Source organism: Protopterus annectens, chromosome 2.part0 (assembly GCF_019279795.1).
Source record: "Protopterus annectens isolate FY-2018-M chromosome 2.part0, PAN1.0, whole genome shotgun sequence".
Classification (NCBI taxonomy): domain Eukaryota; kingdom Metazoa; phylum Chordata; order Ceratodontiformes; family Protopteridae; genus Protopterus; species Protopterus annectens.
The window spans coordinates 1,296,688,924-1,296,709,900 of NC_056728.1; the positions used below are offsets into that span (position 1 = coordinate 1,296,688,924).

Sequence of the window (20,977 nt, forward strand, 5' to 3'; positions counted from 1 at the left end):
GGGAGGCTGTAGTTGGTATCCTACAATAGAATCACCAATAACTAGGACATTTCTCTGAGGGGCTGTAGGCTTTGGCAGCCTTACACACTTCTGTCTACCTTCTGGTGACTAGTTTGAGAACTATGTGAGGGCACAATGTTGTTAGGCCTTATGTCTGTATTACATTTCTTGAGGCTGAGATTTTGTTGTGCAGACTCTAGGAGGTTTCTGTAGTTTACTTGTAGTAGCCTCAGCATAGCTTAAAAATCTGGTGGTCTGCAGAGTGTAGTGTAGTGTTTTTTCTTGATTTTAGTTCTTGTCACAAATCTGATGATGACTTTATTGCATTAATTAACTAAAAGTGATTTAAGTTGAAAGTCAGTATATTTATATGTATATTATGCTTTTCTTAACACCTGATTTTGGAATGCGGGTTGCAAATAGATAGGGAGTGTTTTCCATAACTAGGATTTAGTTTGATCTAATCAGTAGTAGTGTGTGTGGTTGGGTGCTTGCTGTTCTTAAATGCACTTTTACAACCCTGTGTATATTGTTTGCCAAGAATACGCTGGTTTAAAATTAAACAATACGTACATTTTCCACACCTGCTTCTACATATATAAAAGCTAATATGCTTAACATTGTTAAAATATTTCAGATTTTTTTGTTACTGATGATCCCTTGTCGGTGACAAATAAAGGCTTGTTGCTTTGGAACCTACCTGGGTTTCATGATTTTTGGAAATTATTGTGACTGAGCTCATCAACGAAGTTTTAAGACCACTAGTTTCTCTGTTTTTTTTTCCAAAAAGTAAATAAAAAAAAACAAACAAATAAGACATCTAGTGCAATCAGGGTACCAAAGAGGGTAAGAGTATATTGTTTTGTCATAATGCCAGAGGTATGAGACAAGGGTTTGATGTAGGCAGTTTTTCAGGTTTGAGAGAAAGATGAGGATGGGTACAGCACATGTTCAAGGTTGGAGAGCATTTCCCCCTGATACATTACTTATCCTAGAAGGGCTAGCAGCTATTACATGCCATACAGTGTTTTATTTAAGGGAATACAAATTTCTTGTAGATTATACAGTAATCTATCTACAGAAATACATCCTTTCAGGTTAGACAGGTATTACTTAAGTTATAGGAACAAGCATTTATCAAACACTAAACAGTGCTCTATATAAGGAAGGATAAACTATTCAGGGGTTATACAGTGCACCATTCATACCTCTCATGAAATGATTTTTGCAGAATGTCCAAATTTTTTACTCATATTTTTGGCATGTTCCTCATAACATTTTAGTTTTCTGGCAAAATCACTGAGGACTGAAGTCAGAAAATAATGATAGACATTTGATTTTCAGAATTCATACTCTTCAGAAAAGCTGTGTTAATATAAAATTGGTTATTTTATCAACTTTCTAAGATTGTAAGAGCAGTATTTAAAAAACTGTCCCTATTTTTGGGCAGTTGTCCCCCCATTATTTATAGCATTGTCTAGATGTGTTGCTCTAAGAGGTTGAGAGGTATGGCACTATTATAACAGTACAAATTCTCAGGTTAGTGATAGTAGCAGCTAAATGTGATGTACAGTACTATATTGTGCTATACAATGCTATATTGCATTATACAGTGTATATCCAGTCAAGTTTCGGGTGCCATTCAGTCAGAAACAATGCAGGACTTTATATATATATATATATATATATATATATATATATATATATATATATATATATTACATACTTACATGCAGACATAAAATTTGTGTATGATTTTAGAAAACAGTCAAACTGAGAAGTACACAGTGCAATTAATGAAAAATATTTTAGAGACAATATTTAACTGCAACTATATAAACTACTATTAAAAAATCTTCTGAAGGTTCTAAAATATGTATATATAGAGATTCTGTAGATAGATATTGATATAAAAACATAGATTAGATATATATAGATACACAGACACAGCTACATATTTATAAATCCACCTTATATAGCACTATTTTGATATTCTGTGCTATATGAGGGGAGTATATCCAATGTTAGTAAACAATGTCACGGTTTTCCCATGATGTACCTATTCTTTTATGTGCATTGTGATTAGCAGAGGATACTATGATATAGTAGAGCACATTTTCATTCTTACCAATATAATTCACAGCAAACTCCATAACTCTCAACCTTCCATCTTCAAAATGCGGAACACTATCTTTCATAATATAGAACAAATGAGCAAAATGTGGAACTCTTACTAACAGCATACTGACAACACCAACAAGAATAGCTACACAATAGTTAAACCATGTTTTTTGATACTTATAAAGTATTCTTTTGATGAATTAATATGATTCATTATTAGTTAACATGAACGTCAGATAAAAATTTATTGGCACTGAATGTGTGACAGACCCTTTCAACGTGGAACCTGTGATGTACATGGACTTTTTAAAAGTCAAAATGAGGAACATCCCTCATAATGAGGTGCACTTAATAGGTATAGAATACTGTTTTCCAGAGATGTAAATTTCTGAGGGCAGCAAACCTTCCAAGCTTACATAGTTTTGCATGCCAGTTTTAATTTATGCACTGCTTTTCACATATCAGCATTGTACAAGTCCTTCTACAACACTGCCCCAAATACTTGGAATGTGGCTGTTTTTTTTTTCTTTAACAGAGATAAAACAGGCACCAAACTGAGTAAAACTGTTTTAATAAAATAAAAACTGGTTTGACAATTAAAAAGTGGTGAGCACTTTCGCACAATGTGTGCTTCATCATACCAACAAAATATTCTATTACATTTCACATTTAAATACAAATACCAATATAACATTTGTCCAATCAAAACAACATAATTACCCATGCAAATCTCTGAACTTAAGCACAGGTCTTAAAGAAATCTTGTAATTAAGACCTGGCTTTTTATCCGCCTGTAACCTCACTATCCAGTGTAATTCCCTATCTTCAGTAAAGTTCTTAAAATCCCCTCCACGTGGTCTCATGTACACTGTTTCCACAACCATAAACATAAACTCGTGATAAACCATATTCTGAAATGTGTCAGGCCAACGCATTTCTATCATCACATTTCTTTATATTATATATATATGTTAATGTATCCTCACATAAAAAAGATGGCTAGTCTTTCCTATATAGAAACTTGTACACACCTTGTACATGGCTAAATAAACCAGGTTAGGGTTCTTACAATTAGCCTGTACTTCAAAAGAAAACTTCTGTTTGGAAATCGTATGAATAAAAATATTGGAGCTGTCTAAGCAAGAACAAAACTTGCAACTACCACATCCAACAGTTCATTCTAAAGCAGGACTTGCTCAACGATTCACCACACTGTCCCTATAGCACAGACGCCGTTTAAGGGATTTCTTATTCTTGTATCTAAAGAAAGGTCTCTACCCCACTATCTCCTTAACTTGATCATCTGTTGTCAAAATCTGCCAGTCTGACTTAATAACAATGCAAATCTGTCCAATGTCACTGGCATAGGACATGACCAATGGAACAAATCCTCTCGTCCCATTCCCCCACTATTCATCACATCTATATGACCATCAGAGAAATATGGTTTAGCAGCATTGGTTCTCAAACACTGAACTTCTTCAACCATTCTCTCCACTTCCTCATATCTATAACCCCTTTTACTAAAATCGCTCTGTAAGGTAGTCAAATCCTTGACAAAACCTGTGTTCAAATTATTCAGATGCAATACCCTTATCCCCTGCCCTTTAAGAATATGCTTATAAACATGGGATGGGTGCATACTATTTTGCTGAAGAACAGTGTTCTTTCTACATGATTTTCTATATAACCTGGTTGTAAATTTCCCTTTATCATCTTTGAATATAGAAACATCCAGAAATACTGTTTGTTCACTATAAAAATCATCTTTGTTTTTGTACATTGTCTTTTTAAGTTACACCAGTTCATCCGTTGGAGGTTTCTGCTTGGTTATTGGGGTTTTTTTTGTTTTTTTTACTGTTGATTTTGCTTAATTTTTGGGTACTGTATGCTATTGTGTAGGTGCTTTTACAAGTGATTTTGTTCATGCAGCTCAGTAATGTATACTACCATTTGAGATAAACAATTTCCATTTTTTAATCTAACCATAACTTCATTGTTTTTACCTACATATGTTTTGTCACCTAATAAAATATCACTGCAGTAGCCACATCTACCACATTTTGTCATTCATGTAATTAACATTTTAAATGTTGTTTAATTAATTGACAAGCTATAAATCTAGGAAGTGCTATTGAATCATTATTTCTGATTAAGTCTTATGTCTTAGATAAAAACTCTGTGAGGTTAACTGTGGCGTTTGGTTTTAACTTGTAATTAAAAGTTTCTGCTTCTACATTCTGAGTTTTTAGCTCCTTTTTGATCATTCCAGCACATTTGACTTGTTTCATATTCATATTGTGTACTGATATATTAAACTTTCAATTATAATCCCTTATGTGTAATTCCACAAAATATAGCCATAGCAGCAGCAACTGGGGATACGGTAGGATGACAGGTCTTGCTTAGGAAGAAATATCCTGTACCCTGCTGAAAATATGTGACGTATAGGAGCATTACTGGCTGACACAGCTAGGCCATATCTTAACTGACCTAAACATGATCTGACAATGCGCGTGGGGCAAGTGCCACAATGATAGCTGCATGGATCTGGTGTAACAGACAGGTGACCTTAACCAGGCTAGGACATAGTACCCTAGCTACAGCATCCTCAGACAGCCTACAATATAGTAGATAAACAACATAAGCCACTGCCAATGTGGCTAAACTCCCTGATGTCTTTAATCAGACTGAACTCTCTAGAAAAAAATACTATATGATATGCAACATCCTCTGCTAATCACAATGCACAAAAAAGAAGAGGCACAGCATAGGAAAACCATGACATTGTTTACTAATATTAGACACACTCCCTCAAAACAAGCTCATTCTGCTGGCAAATTCTGCCCTGATTAAGTATTGTTCTATGGCAAAAAGAGACAAAAGACATTGCTATGGCAAAGATGGCCCAGTTTAAATTACTAACCTGAGTGCTGGTAGAGCCAATTGGGAAGGAATGAAATTGAGTAGTTGACCCTAGCTCACCCATCCCATAATTTATATGCATCCCATGGTAGAGATATCACCATGGGCATAGGTGTACATTCCATACAAGAAGATGGGACACTGGGGGCGTTACACCATTGAGCAATGCAGCTCTCTGTAGCTAAGACATGGCAGGTAAGTGACTGAGTACACACATGTCAGAGCCTACCGAAACAGGCAGACTACAATGCTTAGAATGCTTGCTGAACAAGATGATGAGAGGTTAGGAGCAGAAGAAAATCAACTGACTTTTAGTAAGATGACAATCTATGATTCACAGTGTTTGTTACTCATGGCTGGTGCCCACAGATACCAGGAAGTAGGGAGGTGACAAATGCTCATTTTCAGGTGGAGGTCTCATTAATAATGAAGATAGTAAGGGGGCAAAAAGGAGCATAAAAATATTGAGTGAGCTATATTAAAAGTAGGCAAGGAAAATGTAAGGCCATTGTTGGTGTGCTAACCCCAAAGTCCATAAACGCAGTAAATTAGGACAAATCATAATTAGAATGTTCCTAGCGAGCCATCTACCACTTTGCAGTCTGCTCACAATTCTATGTATTTCAGGCAAAATTGATGACATTTCTACGGAGACTCATGCCAGGTCTTTAAATATTTATTTCTGTATTAGATGCAAAGATGATTTAAAATGTTGGACTGGAACCTTGCAAATGTTGTTGACAAGAAACATGATTGTTTTTAAATCATGGTGCAGCGGTTATCATTGTCGCCTCACAGCAAGAGGTTCTCTGGTTCGATCTTCGGCTGCGGTGCCTTGTAGTCTGCATGTCCTCCCTGTGGTCACGTGGGTTTCCTTTGGGTGATCTGGTTTCCTGCCACATCCCAAAGACATTCTGTAGGTGGATTAGACGCTCTAAATTGGCCCTAGGCGTGACTGCGTACATTTGTGTGCCTTCTGTGGAAGGTTGGGCACTGGGCTGGCAACTGGACACTGTAAAACTCCACTGCTAATCATGAGCGGACAGGTAATCTGCTGTGGCAACCCCTAACCTGGAAAAGCCAAAAGAAGAAGAAGATATTTATTTCACCTTTAAATTATTTTCTACAAATTTTGTACTAGTTTATCTGTATGGATATTATAAGTAAATGTTTGCTTTGTCCTTTGATACATTTTGTTATATTTAGAGCATGGAAATGAATGGGATTATATTGCTAAATATAAATCACCTGAACTGAACTGATCTCATGACCACTTTGGCCACACCTCTTCACGTATGTAGCATCAGACCTGGCACTGTATTCCCACTCATGTCACCTACTTTCCTCTCTTATTTCCTCATCTAATGACCTTAGTGTTACAGTTCTCTATCAAGTCCCCTTTTAAACTTCCTGGTCACTACTTCCAGGCCCATGCTATCATAGGGATATATAGTGAAAGCACCTCATATGACTTTCACCAACAATATATATGCATGATTTCTGTGATAGTTTTCATTATGGATCTTTCTAAGGAAAGGTCTCAAATGAGCATCCATATTATTTTCAAAGTAGTTATGTTAAAAAGCAATGAATGATGCTTTTGGTTGTGGTGAATGTGTTGCTCTAAAGGCTTGTGATTTTTTGCCTAATAAAAAAGAATAACAAGCTTCACATTATTAAAAATAATCAGACCTCCCTTGTGTAATGTTCTTGAACTTAATTCCTACTATCAGCATGTCACATAAGGTTCTAAGATGTAGGAAGATAATATCTGTACAAGCAGAGTAAAGAGCCTCAGCCAGATGCTGTGTTCTGTTTCACAGATACCGATTCTGCACATTAAATAAAAACTGTGGATATAAAAGTTTTAAGTTCATTCCCCAGCACAGCTTAATGACCATTTCAGATTATAGTCTTTATTTTAAGAAGAATTAAATAATTGTGCTGTATGTTTTTAACATGTTTGTGATGTGATGAGAATTTGGCGCTTAAATGATTGTACAGCATGTGTTTGTTTTTCCCTCAGTAAAGGTAGGGAGATCTTTCTTTGTTTTTTGTTTTTTCCAAATTGAGGATCACCGTGCAGTATAGTGCAATAAGTGTTTTATATATAGCACATGTCCTGCACCTGTTTTAATTATGTGTATCTCACCTCCCATTTGGTACTCATTAAATACTTAGAATTACTGGAACCTGTGTCAGTGTGCTAGTCGTGTATGATAAACATGGCTTTTGCTGGATGCCACAAAATAAGTGACTAGTTATATTTTAAGAATCTTGTGTTCTGCTGAATTTTAAGGACAGTGTTGCATATATTGTTAATTTTTTTATTTACTAAAATCATGCATATTTGTTTCAGCTTACCATGACAGGTCTTCATATCGGGAAGCAAAACAAAGCCTTTAGGACAGTAGCAAAAATAAGACCCTGGAATGTTTACACAGCCAAGTGTGCAGCCATGATTCCAAAAAGCACATTCATTTATATCTGTAAAAATAAATAACAACATGTTTTAGATACTCGAATGTTACATGCACAGGAAAAGGAATTTAGCATAAAGTATTTTAATGGAACAGTGTATTATCACATGCATTTAAATATTATATGTCTTACCCTAATCATATTATTGTACTACTGCATAATTTTATATTAGTGAACATTATAGTACACCAATTGACAAAACACATCTTAATGGTGCATATTTCTATAATCTTTCCTATGCCGGATACAAGTCATCTGCACTACATTTGGACATCCTGCCCAAGCATGATCTACACTGTCTACACGTGATAAAAACAGGGATACTGCAGGGCTGAAGTAGTTAGACCCACCTCTCAACTGTCCAGATTTTGTCTCATATTTGTGGTCTTTCTTGTAGTTTTCTGGCAAATCTTTTAAAACCGAAATCATTAAATAATGACAAACATTTGAGTTTCAGGCTTCATAACCTTCAGAAAAGTGCATGTTAGTACAAAACCTTTTATTCACACAACTTGCTAAGTTTATAAGAGCAATATTTAAAATTTGTATTTAATTTCAGGTCCCCCCCCCCTGTTATTTTTGGCTTTGTCCAGATGACTTATGCTAAGAGGCATGCTCCATAGTCACTCCATTAAGGCATTCCCAAGTTCATAGGATCATAGGTAAGTACTAGTCTAGCTGCCCTTGTGCCCCAATTTTAAGCTTAACCAGTTTCCCTTTTCAAAGGTGACAATCAAACCCTGTACCGTGTGTCTGTGAGGTAAACACCTTAACCATTATGTCACCTCCCCAAAGTAGCTTTAGGTATCCTAAAATGGTGCCTGGGTGACACTAGGTAATCTACGCTGCTAATCGTGGATGGTTGACTACAGACACAAACATTTAAATACATTATATGTCGGAGTTATGTGCTATGTACTGCTTATGCACCACTATTCAAAATGATCATTTTGTCTTTTGATTATCACAGCTGATCATACAACACAGCACAGGGAAACTCTGTGCTGCCAATTATGAATTTTAATGTCATGATTGCACATACATGCAGAAATCTTCAACAACATCCATGGTTGATCTGGCTCATGTAGTACATCATGTGTTATCTAATACTTTTATTTTAATAAATCCTTCAAAGTGTGTGTCTACAGCAGACTGCCAAGGGTGCATTTTGGCAGAGAATGCATTTGGTGTCATGCATCCTAAGGCAACTAGCCCATGATAAACATTCTCATTTTTGAAACCAAGGCAAAGAGATACATAAAAGTTAAATTAAAAGAAGAGCGGATTAAGTATTTTTTACTACCTCAAAAGCAAAACCAGTAACATTTTTAAGACATATGCAAACTACTGAAACACATTTTTAAAAGCATATGCTTTTTAAACTTACATTTTTTTTAAGTAACAGAATTCAAAAATATATCACAAACACACAGAAATACACACATAGGTGCACATGGACTCACACATGCTTATACAAGTTTAGGATGATGGAGAATATAAATATGTACAGAACCACTGAGAAACTTCCAGAGTATGATATTATTTTAATTATTTATATAAACGAATCATTAAAAATATAGAATTGGTTATTAGAGTCAAACATTTAAATTAAAAGAAATCAAATACAAACCTGATATGATAGTGCTTGGATATCACTTGTATTATACTGGTATAAAACACAAGACTGAATACTTTTATTTTTGCCATATAAAGTTTCATTTCACTCATCTAGACAGCATCCTCAGGTAGTATTTAATATCAATCTAGCATTTACTGTAATTACTGTAGGATCAGGGAACAGAAATGACACCCAAACTCTTTAATAATGGTAATAACAATAACAGCAAGGCATTCCCAGAAGGAGTGTTAATGTTTGTTACTATATCTTTTGAGGCAATGGGGCACTCCATTTTGTGTGATTCAACATTGTATTTCCGTGTCTTAATTAACTGTAGGAGTAATATAACCCGAACCATCCATACATTTAGAAAGGTGTTCACAAATAATATTTACATATGATGCTTATTTAATGATTGTATTCACTTGTTTACTAATACAGTAGGTAAATATCCAGTCAATATGCTTTCAACGAATACAATAATCTGTGGTAAAACTCAGTAACATTCTATAATTTCATGGTACACTGTGTAAGCCATCTGAAGAAATGGACTGGTTAAACAGAGAATGCCTCCTGAAATAAAGCACTGCACATTCATCCAACTGTCATGAGTAAATATATATGAGAAAATATTACCTTCACAGTACCTGCTGTCTTTGCTAAGAACAAAGCCATCTTCACAGTCGCAGCCGTCAACTTTTACTAGTGTGCTGCAATCTCTGGCACATTTTTCTCTAAGAGATAGACACATCTTCTGCTCTAGTGGAAACAGAATCACTTATGTAATAAAGAGACAAATATAGAGTACAGCACAAATAAGAGAGAATTTTATTTTATTTATTTATTTTATTTTACATTTGTTAACCAGGAAAGTTCAACTGGATACATATCCAGTTTCAGTGGAGGCCGGGGGAGAAAAGCTCCAGAAGTACAAATTATATTTAATAAATACAAAATACAATTAACAGTACAATATCAACAGTTCAGATAACAATGTGTATATATATATATATATATATATATATATATATATATATATATATGTATATATAATTCCAGGAGAAATTAATAGAAAAAAATTGTTTACATAAGTTAGGTAGAAAGGATTAGCATGTCTGCTATCTGAGTAGAAGTGCCAGTACCAATGAGGAGAAAAAGTGGGAGCCACTTTACAAGGTTAGCTGCGGGAGATTAACCTGGGCTAGTGCAGGTACATATCCAGTGGTTGGTGAGATAATGTTTTACGGCAGTTTTAAACTTTGTTAGAGAGGGTTCAAGTGTTATGGCAGGAGGGAGTAAGTTCCAAGTTTTTACCATGTAGTTATAGAATACTGAGTCACCGGCTTGATTACAGGATTTATAGGTCTTTAACATTAATTTGTCATTAGATCTCAGTGGTCTGGTACCGGTTTGAAGGATAATTAAGGGTTGTATTCCCAGGACTCTGTCTGGTTAAGTATTCTATGGGATATAGTAAGCTGATAGTAGAGAAGGTGGGGAACTCGAGCCAGTTTAGTGCTTTTAGATTTTGACAGTGATGTGTGTGATGGGTAGATCCAACAGTGAATCTAGCAATATGGTTGTAGCAGATAGTTAATTTATTTAGCTCGGTTTTTGAGAGGTTAGTGAGAATGGGTGCTTGTAAAGTAGTGATCCTTCTTCCCATAGGAATACAATGACTATGAGAATATGTGTCCCCACTACTTCATTTTGCTTCCCATGAATGAAAGACGAATCCTTCAAATTTATTCTCTCAGTACCATCGCCTTCCTTTGTCCTCTTTTGGAGTGTAACAGTCCCACTTCAGAGTTGTAAGGTAGAATTCCATGCTTCTCCAAGCTTGTGTCTACGGGGAATTTCAAAGTGTTTCCCAATCGGGTCTATATCATATGAGCGAATCACACAAATTGCGAACGCTCATAATATCGAATGTACCGGACCTCAAAGTGCTTTTTCTGAGATTGCGGTACAGTGAAGAATGGGATATTTGCCCTTTCCTCACTGTAGTGCAATCTCGGAGTTGGAATATATATTTAACAGGGGGTGTGGGGAGCACAGTCCCCCACAATAGGAAGTTTGAGGTCCAGTACATTCAATATTATGAACGTTCACAATTTGTGCGATTCGCTCATATGATATAGACCATCCCAATCAGCTGGTTCAGTTATTACCACTGGGACACATGAGTAGAGGCACTGTGTGATCTCTTGGTTCCCCAAGAATTTGCATTTAGTCTTTCTTAGTGGCACCCATAACATGTTTTATACTATAACTCTTAGGAAAAATTCAGTAAGTTATATCTTATACTGATTACCTTCTTGTCCTTTCCGAGTACTTTATGAGCTCATCTTTCCTCATGTTGGAAGGCATCCTTCAACCAATTCCTCCTCACTATTGTTATAAGGTATACTTGCATAACGTCTGTATGCAAATTCTAATAAATGTGTAACATATGTCTCTAAGATGTACCACACAACACTAAACTAGATAAGCATTCAGAAGTTGCTTTTCTGAATTCTCCATTGGAAACTAGCCACTAATCCTTCACTTATAGTCTACCCAGTCTTTTTCAGTCAAACATTACATAGATCATTTAAGCCCTGCTGCCTTTTAAACCTCATTCCTCCCTTGTATGTATTATTCCCACAATTCCCATTTTTTCCTGTGTAGTTTGCTCCTACCCTTTTCTTAAAATCTCAGTTCCAGTTGTTTTATCTCTGTTACTATATTCACTACTTCTAGTATAGTTGGTTTAGATTTTGATTTCCATTTTCTAGTAATTGCTTTTTTTGGCAGCCATCATTATTAGACACAGCAAGGCCTTACCATGCCTAGGCAATTCTGATTCTGTATCATATCTCATAAAAATCATCTCCCTCATCAAACCAATCTGCCCACCCAGCATCTCTGACAGTGTATCCCGCAGGGAATTCTTAAACTCCGCCAATTTACCACACTACCAGAAAATATGTTCCCAATTACCTCTTTCTTTCCCGTCACACTTCCAACATTTGCTGTCTGCCTATGGAAAATTCTCTGGAGTCTACTTGGGGTATAGAAATATCTATGCAAACATTTCCAGACAAAAATACTAAATCTTTTAGATTTTGTTGCATGTTTGGGAAACATACATAATAACTCCCATTGTTTGTTTGTGAATTGCTTATCCAATCTCTCTTCCCAATCCTTTCTAAGCTCCTCTGATTGATTCTTATAGTTATCATGCAATATTTTATATGCTCTACTAATTATCCCTTTTTTAATGGCAGTGTCTGTTCTAGATTCTATTGTATTAATACTTCTCATATGTATTTCTTAGATTTACTAGCAAAGGGAAATGGTTGTACTCCTTCCACAGAAGTTTTTTTAGCAAAGTAGCTGATCATAGAATTTAACTGAGAGATGTCACACCTCCAGTCTTTGCTATAGACAATTCTCTAACTCCCTTAATGAGAGTAAATAGGATATGTTTAGAAGATATTATCAAGGGAGAACAAAAGGAAGAAGCTAGACAAAGAGTTTTAGAGAAAAGTGCTAGTGATAAAAACAAATTACAGAATAATTCTCAAAGATATATAGATAGAGGTCTAGATATATACATATTAATAACAGAAACTATGTCTGGGATCCAAAAAGGTTCACTGCAAGGGGGAAGCCTTAACTTGCCTGTTTTCTACCTCACAGTAAGCCTTTCTGATTCTTAGACTGCCCTACAATTGAGGTTATCTGCTAATGGGGGATTTAGTATGGATGGCAGTCCTAAGGTCAGAACTTCATGATGATGTAGCAGTCGGGGGAGTAGCTAATGCTAATTAGCCACATGCTCTCCCCCAGAAATCTCTGCAATTACCAATTTACTTTACTAAGTGATTCAGAGATCACTCTGCAAAGTAACATTTCACTGTTGGAGGAAAAAGTGACTGCTGTAAAAGCATGGCAGTCAGACATTCACTCCAGTGGAAGTACTCATCATGGTGCAGATAAGTTCAGAGAAGATGTGCAAGTGGGAGAGTTGTTGGTGTGTGTGTGTGTGTGTGTGTGTGTGTGTGTGTGTGTGTGTGTGTGTGTGTGTGTGTGTGTGTGTATGCACGCACAGCTGTGTCTGCCTATGTGAGACATGGAGGCATTATGGCTAAGATGATTCCCTCCCAGACAAAATGTCCAGGGTTTGAACTTGACCTATGGTCACTGTGTGGAATTTCATGTTCTTTCTGTGTCTGTGTGGGGGTTCTTTCCCTATTCTTTCACCTGTGCTGGGTGTTTCCATCTCAAGGATGGAAGGTACTGGGTTCAAACCCTGCATTCCCAATTGTACTTGACAAGTCTATCATTAGAGGGTACCGAAAACTGTATAGAGGCATCAGCAGTACCATAGATTCTAGGTGGTGCTTATAGGGATGCATCACATCAACTAACTGCTTAGAAATCTACAGTGATGTATAGTATCCTGTACACAGAAGAAGTGCGTGTCATGTCAGTGCTAGTTACTTGGCCCTAGCTGGTATGGTCACGCTGACTAATATCATCAAAAGGTTTGTTATCTTCACAAAAACGTTACATTTTTGCCTTGTGCATAGCCTTATTTGACTGAGATGCTGCAGGAACCCATCTGTCTTTCATTTTTATTACAGAATTCATAATATATTCCATGGGAATTATTTCTCCAATATTCTCACCTTTAACTCAATTTAAGTGGAACAGAAAAACATTAACAGAGCAATCTCATTTTGGTATTGCTAAAAATAGCAAAGGATTTTGTGCTCATGGCCCCTCAATACCATCTAGCCAACAATTCTAAGGATCTGTTATTTTCTCTGTAAACAGTATTCTCTAAAGATTTTCTAAGGTCATTAGGAAGTAGACTTGTTTAATAAAAATTTTCTTAAAAAAGGAAGTAGATTTGTTGCATAATCTTCAGTTGATATGACTCTCAACTAGTTTATGTCAGCATTTGCACAAACTTCTAAGCATTTTATGTTGGCAAAGCAACCAAAACCATGAAACCTCACATTTTTGTACACCTTTATACCATCAAGAAAAATCACAACCAAAATGTATTTTACAAACATTGACCAGCCTGTAGAAATGTCTCAATGTTTGTCTTTCATGTTTTTAAAAAGATCAAGCAGTTAACTCTACAAGGTGACCTGGATTTATTTCTAGAAAAGAAGGAGTTACCATGGCAGATCCACCTAAGTACATGTGAACCCCCTGGACTTAATGGAGTAGCTTACATTGAAAGCATTCTCAAACATCAGCCACTGAACCACAAAGGTGTTGCTAACCTAGACCTCTCTTTGATCAGCAAGTTACTTAAATGTCACATTCAAATATTTTTGTTACCACCCATTTTTGTTGTAATAATGCACTCATTGTGTAAAGTGGACGTTCTGATTATACAATAAATAATTTTTACTTTAGTTACTTCACTGGAACTAAGTTTATAAAGTATAGTAAGCTTGTTCTTGTATTTACTGTAGGCCTATCAGCATTCCAGCTACTGGCTGACTCCATGTCATGTGACCTAGAATTATAATGGTGCAATTGTTAGTGTATACAGTTTGAGAGTCTGTAGCAGACAGGTTGTTTTCTGTAGTGTCTACCATACTTCACCAATCAAAACAGCACAATCAATCAGTTAGACAATAAATCAGCAAATAAATGCAATTATATTTAAGTAAATGAAAATTAGAAGAGAATCTGCTTTCCTTGTTAAGTGTATAATGATTGCTTTTCAGTACAGTAACTTAGATGTAACATTAATAATTGCCTGGCATGTGACAATGAAAAGCGTTAAATAAAGAAGACTGAAGGGAGCAAGGTGTAAATTTTGAGCTAAATTTATTGACCAGCAGGTTCGCTATAACTTCAACATCACTGTAGGTGGCACTGTTCACAGCCAGATCAACACATTCCTGTATTGAGCTTCTGAGATTATGAACATAACTAAAAAGGCCTTGTTATTGGCTTTGGTTTGGGTAGCTATTTTAGCCACAAACTTGGCTTTGATGGATTTTATTAAGCTCTTGAGCTGTTTCTTTATTTCAATGACAAGACTTCAATCATTTAGGAAATACTCTTCTTACTTTTCATGAAAATTGTCTTCCATTTATTGTAAAGCGTGTTGATACTATGTTTCCACCATGTGGGATTTCTCTTGTGCTTGTTTCTACAGGGTATGGGTGCATCTGTGCAGCTGTTTACATGCTGGTATAGTGTGCTGGTATACGTTTTTGTATATTCAGCTGAACTAACTGGGTTTGGTCGGGATTTGCAGATTGCCAATGTATCACTTAGGAGTAGAGAAATTTCTAAAGGCACATTGGGTAGAAGTGGTCTCTGGTTTCAATTTTATTTTGAAGGAAACACCTTTATAGTCAGACCTAACAAGTGAGGAAGATATAGAAGGGACAGTGTAAGATGCACCCAAATAAGTAAGGACAAGATCCAAGCTGTTGTTCCCCCTACTGATTACTCTGGCTAATAGTTCCATGGCATTTGTATTGACATCCAGGAATCCCTGTGAAGCGATTTTGTGGTATATATAGTTTTATTTCTCAATGAGAGAGCTTTATTTGTGTTTCTTATGTACCACAGCCATTTATTTATTTTTTTATTTGCTTGTTTATTCATTTATATATTTTATACTGTCTTACATTTCATTATACTGCATGTTAAAAACATAAAGACAACCTATCCCCACAGCTGGGTTCCATGATCCTCCCCTAAAGGGACTGCAGTTTACTATTTCACCTTTCCCATGCTCTATTTACAAATACTGTATTTATGGAATTCCACACTGCACATCTATGTTTGAAAAACTATATTTTACTCTAAGGATGGCAGCTCTGACACCTTGTCCAGTTGGCACTTCAAACAAAACATGTACCACTGGAAAACTTAAGAAGCAGTTTGGCAGAGTACCTTTTTTTTGAGTGGGTCACCAGGAAATATGATTAACTTCCCTTCACCAAATGGTAGTGACCTCAACCTCCCCTTAGCCTGGCTCAGAACCAATTAATTACTATGACACAATAGTCAAAAGGAACCATCTTCTGGACCTAATTTTATAGGTGGAGCTAATATCAGTTACTACTCACACTGAATGCAAAATCTTACTGGTAAAGTATTTGCCAAACTCTTTTAATACTATACAAACTTTTACTAACTCCCACATCTCCCACTATTCTCTCATTTATTTTCTGTTGAGATCCCAGCAGCTAGGTCTGGCTAAGCTGGTATACTACACCCAAATGAATTCTAGACTTTCTCCCAAAGGTGAACATAAGATAAACCTTCTTCCACTGAGAATGTGTTTTTTCAGCACATGTCACTCTAACCAGATGGTCTCATAATTCTCAATGATCCTTATTTTGAGTTTGACAAAGTTCATGATCCTCATAGCTCCACTTTGAAAGGGTTTGTCACACATTTAGTATAAAAAAAATTTAAACTGATATTCACAGTAAAATTGAATCATATTAATTCAACAAAAGAATGTTGTGTAAATATAAAGCAACATGCCTTGTGACCTCTGAGCTTCCTAGTTAAAGTTGCTAACAAGCTATTTTTAAGTGATCCAAATTTTGCCAGTTTTTTTCGAAATTGTGAGAGGGAGTGCCCCACATTTTGGAGATGGAAAGCTGAGAGCTATGAGTAGTTTTATCATACATTTATCACTGCTTTACTCTTACTACACACAGATCCACCACAATGCTATGACTTCTGATCATGAGCCCAGCAGCGACATGAGAAGGAGTTACCTATTACTGCTGATAAGTTGATGATCCTTTAATTTTAAATGTTATACATTTCAACCACTTTTCCTTTTCACATTTGGTCTTTGGAGGCCACAGTTTACTTTTATCAATGATGACTGCACTAGTGAGGGAGTCATAGTTTACCTTTATTATTGATGAAAGAGCTAGTTTCCCTCCACTTTGACAGAGCTCCACAGATGAACTAGTTTTACAGATAAAGAGATCTAACATTTTACTTGGTCATGAGCCAGTTCACTTGTTTCTCAGAGATTAGCTCTGCTGAATGTAAAGTCTGGAAAGCTCTGGATCAAGATTCCCCTCCCCAGGAAGAAGGGCAGGCTACAACATAACTTAATAAACACTTTTGATATCAACTAGACAAAGTGATTTTAATCTTCTACAATGCTCTCTGCTCTGTAATTTAGGTTTCCACAGGGAAGACAGCGAGGTGTCTCTTGTATCAATTAATGTTAGGCTTATACCCAGATGACACTTTAATGATAAGCCAAATCCAGGACACCATGTTCCAACGAGTATTTAATGAAGGAGTAACAAAAGCGTTTTTACTTTTGCTTCATCAGGTTAGTGTGCATTATAAAGATTTATACGCTTTAAATAGTAGCTCAATTTACTATTTAATGATATTATTGCATTAATAATATAATCAGGTAATTTAATTTACTTAACTAATTGATGTCACAAGCCTCTGTCTTTTAAGACAGGCTTTAAAGATTCACTTATTTTCATTAAACACTTGTTTGAACATGGTGTCCTGGATTTGGTTTTCTTGATTTCATTTGTTTTGTTGTTGATCTGGACTTTAAATTGGTGGATTATTGTCTTTAATGACAAAAACAGACAAAAAGGGATTGGCCATTATTTTTTTTCATGGTCTTTCCCACAATCCCTGTGGTCCCCCTCCATTTTGCATATACAGATTTTTTTTTTTTGAATATGTTGCCAACAGTTTAAGGAAACTTGTTTTAGACTTGACGAATCCTTTAAGTACAGGGCAAAAGCCCTTATATGTCTGTTTTATCCTCCATCATTACTGTTAATTGTTTTTATTCTAAGTTGCTTGCATATTGTACTAACAATGATAAATGAATATTACTTAGCTATTTTTAAATAAACCTAAAACTCCTTCATCAGGACTTGGGGGAGGCTTGCACTCCACAGAAAAAAAGGTTGGGTACAAAATCTAGATCGATCTGGCTTCTTTGATCAAAAAGGTTGGTAATTAAAGTGTTTTGAGTTGCAGCCATGGATTTCTACCAGGGACCCTAATATCCCCTTATCACTTACTGCTTATGTTGCTCATTCAGTTTTCGGCTCTAATTCAGAACTATAATGAAAAACAAAAAGGCATCAGTGCATTGTCTTTAGTTAGTCCTTATTTTATAGTATAGCAGAAGTGTTTGTGAGTTATCCATCATTTAATAAAATAGGAGTGTGTGCTTCATCACTATGTCAAATTTTGTGGTTAATTCAACCAAGTTTGGAAGACCCAAAATATGAAGCTAAAAAGCAGATAATATATCCTGAAGCTATTATCCAAATTTCATTCACCTCTGAATGCCCAAACCCTGAAAGGTACCATATCATTTTTTAACAGAATTCAGGGTGAAATAACCTTTTCAGTGCCTCAGTGCATATTTTAATAATTTGTCTGTAGAAAAGTGGCTGGCAGAGAACTAATTTACAAACCACACACACCATGTGAGCCAAATTTCCATTTCAAAAAACCTAATAATCAATCAGCTTTCTCAATATTTTATATTTTCTCCTTTACAAATCACAGGGCATGTTATAGTGTCAAAGTTTCATGTATACATGCACATATCTGCCCACAGGGTTATTCCCTGCTTACTAACTATTCTGGACCAAAAAAAAAGAACTTATGCATTAATAAATGATCCCTCACTGGCCACTGGGATTTCCTCAGCATTTTATTAGGAACCTTCCCTACAAAACAAATAACTCCCTTTCCCTCTTTTGGGATGGAATGCAGTCATATTAGGTTCAGTCCAGTCCAGCATCACCTTTCCCTATTTAAATAAATCTTCACTATGCACAGTTCATTTAATTTACCATTATTGATAGAAATTGAACTAATACACATCACACTGTTTTTTTTCTCATTCTTTTCAATAAAATGAGTGAGCACAAGTTAGAAAAAAAATTAACAGAAAACTACAAAAAGGAAGTAATGAATGATTCTGTCATAAGAACTTACCAGTGTTCTCAAATACTGTTTCCACATTGGGCTGCATAAATGGATGCACTACTTTGATCTCAATGGGTGGCAGAAGACAAATTTGTGGGCTGATAGTTACCAAATCTTTCCCAGTGTACTTATTGGCTCTCTTAATTGCACACATCTTCTGGTCTGTATAATAAATATGTTCAGCAAACAGAGACATTCCAAGTGACTGATGCCTAACAAGACATAAACATTTACAACAGTAAATCTAGCTATAGCATTTGAAATATAACTAAAAGAGAATATGTCACAAGTTTGCTTAACAAGTAACACATTAAATATAATAATGCAATCGTGTTTGTTTTTTTAACTGCACATGTACATTGAATCTACATGTATTATATCAGCCAATGTTACCATGAATCTACCTATGCTACATCATTCAGTGATACCATGAATCTACCTATGTTATATCAGTTAGTGATACCATGATTTGACATATATCAGTCAGTGATACCATGAATCGACATGTGTTATATCAGTCAGTGATCTAGTGAGTCGACTTATGTTATATCCATCAGTGATACCAGGAATCAACATATGTTATATCAGTTAGTTATACCATGAATCTACCTATATCAGTCAGTGATACTGCAAATCAAAATGTTATATCAGTCAGTGATACCATGTCTCGACAAATGTTATATCAGTCAGTGATACCATGAATCAACATTTTATATCAGACAGTGATACCATGAATCAACATATATCAGTCAGTGAAACAGTGAATCAACATATGTTATATCAGACATTGATACCATGAGTCAACATACGTTATATCAGTCAGTGATACCATGAATCTACCTATGTTATATCGGTTAGTGATACCATGATTTGACATATATCAGTCAGTGATACCATGAATCAACATATGTTATATCAGTCAGTGATCTAGTGAGTCGACTTATGTTATATCCATCAGTGATACCAGGAATCAACATATGTTATATCAGTTAGTTATACCATGAATCTACCTATATCAGTCAGTGATACTGCAAATCAAAATGTTATATCAGTCAGTGATACCATGTCTCGACAAATGTTATATTAGTCAGTGATACCATGAATCTACCTATATCAATCAGTGATACTGCAAATCAAAATGTTATATCAGTCAGTGATACCATGAGTCAACATATGTTATACCAGTCAGTGATACCATGAATCTACATATGTCATATCAGTCAGTGATACCATGACTCTACATATGTTATATCAGTCAGTGATACCATGAATCTACATATGTCATATCAGTCAGTGATACCATGAATCTACCCATGTCATATCAGTCAGTGATACCACGAATCAACATATGTTATATCAGTCAGTGATACCATGAATTGACATATGTTATATCAGACAGCATTTCCTCTGAAGCAGATTGAGCTGCTCATATCCCTCATTATATCTGCAGTGGAAAGGCTGCTGTAAGAAAATAGGGCATAGACTATATAATTAAAAAATTGTGAAAGTATTACACAATGAATATTGTAACTCTCAATAAACTTGGTGAAATTCATAGTTAAGTTGTACAGTACACAGTGCTTCTGAGAAAATGGACACGAAAAATCTTGTAGTGATTCCTAGTACCATGTTGCTCTACCAGGAAGCAAAGGAAATGCAGATTATAGAATGCATGCAAATTACCACATAATGTCTTGCAAATAAAGATGCATAGGCAAATGGAGACATGATGACAAGCAAATATATACAAGTGGAACAGGGTCAGGACTCATAGCTGTAGCCACGCCTCTCAAATGTCATTGATTTTCAGGAATGCCTCTGATTTTTGCTCAAAATTTTGCTCTG

General features: G+C 35.7%; 1 protein-coding gene across 3 annotated transcripts in view; it reads right to left on the minus strand.

Moving 5' to 3' along the window:
• Positions 1-20,977, minus strand: part of EGF (epidermal growth factor) — a 1,284,649-nt gene that overhangs the window by 800,349 nt on the left and 463,323 nt on the right. For all 3 annotated transcript variants that reach the window (XM_044061467.1, XM_044061466.1, XM_044061465.1), the window contains 3 exons: positions 19,142-19,344; positions 9,782-9,904; positions 7,411-7,533 (listed from right to left, as the gene is read on the minus strand). In XM_044061467.1, coding sequence (XP_043917402.1) covers positions 7,411-7,533; positions 9,782-9,904; positions 19,142-19,344 — 449 coding nt within the window. The remainder of the gene's footprint in view (positions 1-7,410; positions 7,534-9,781; positions 9,905-19,141; positions 19,345-20,977) is intronic.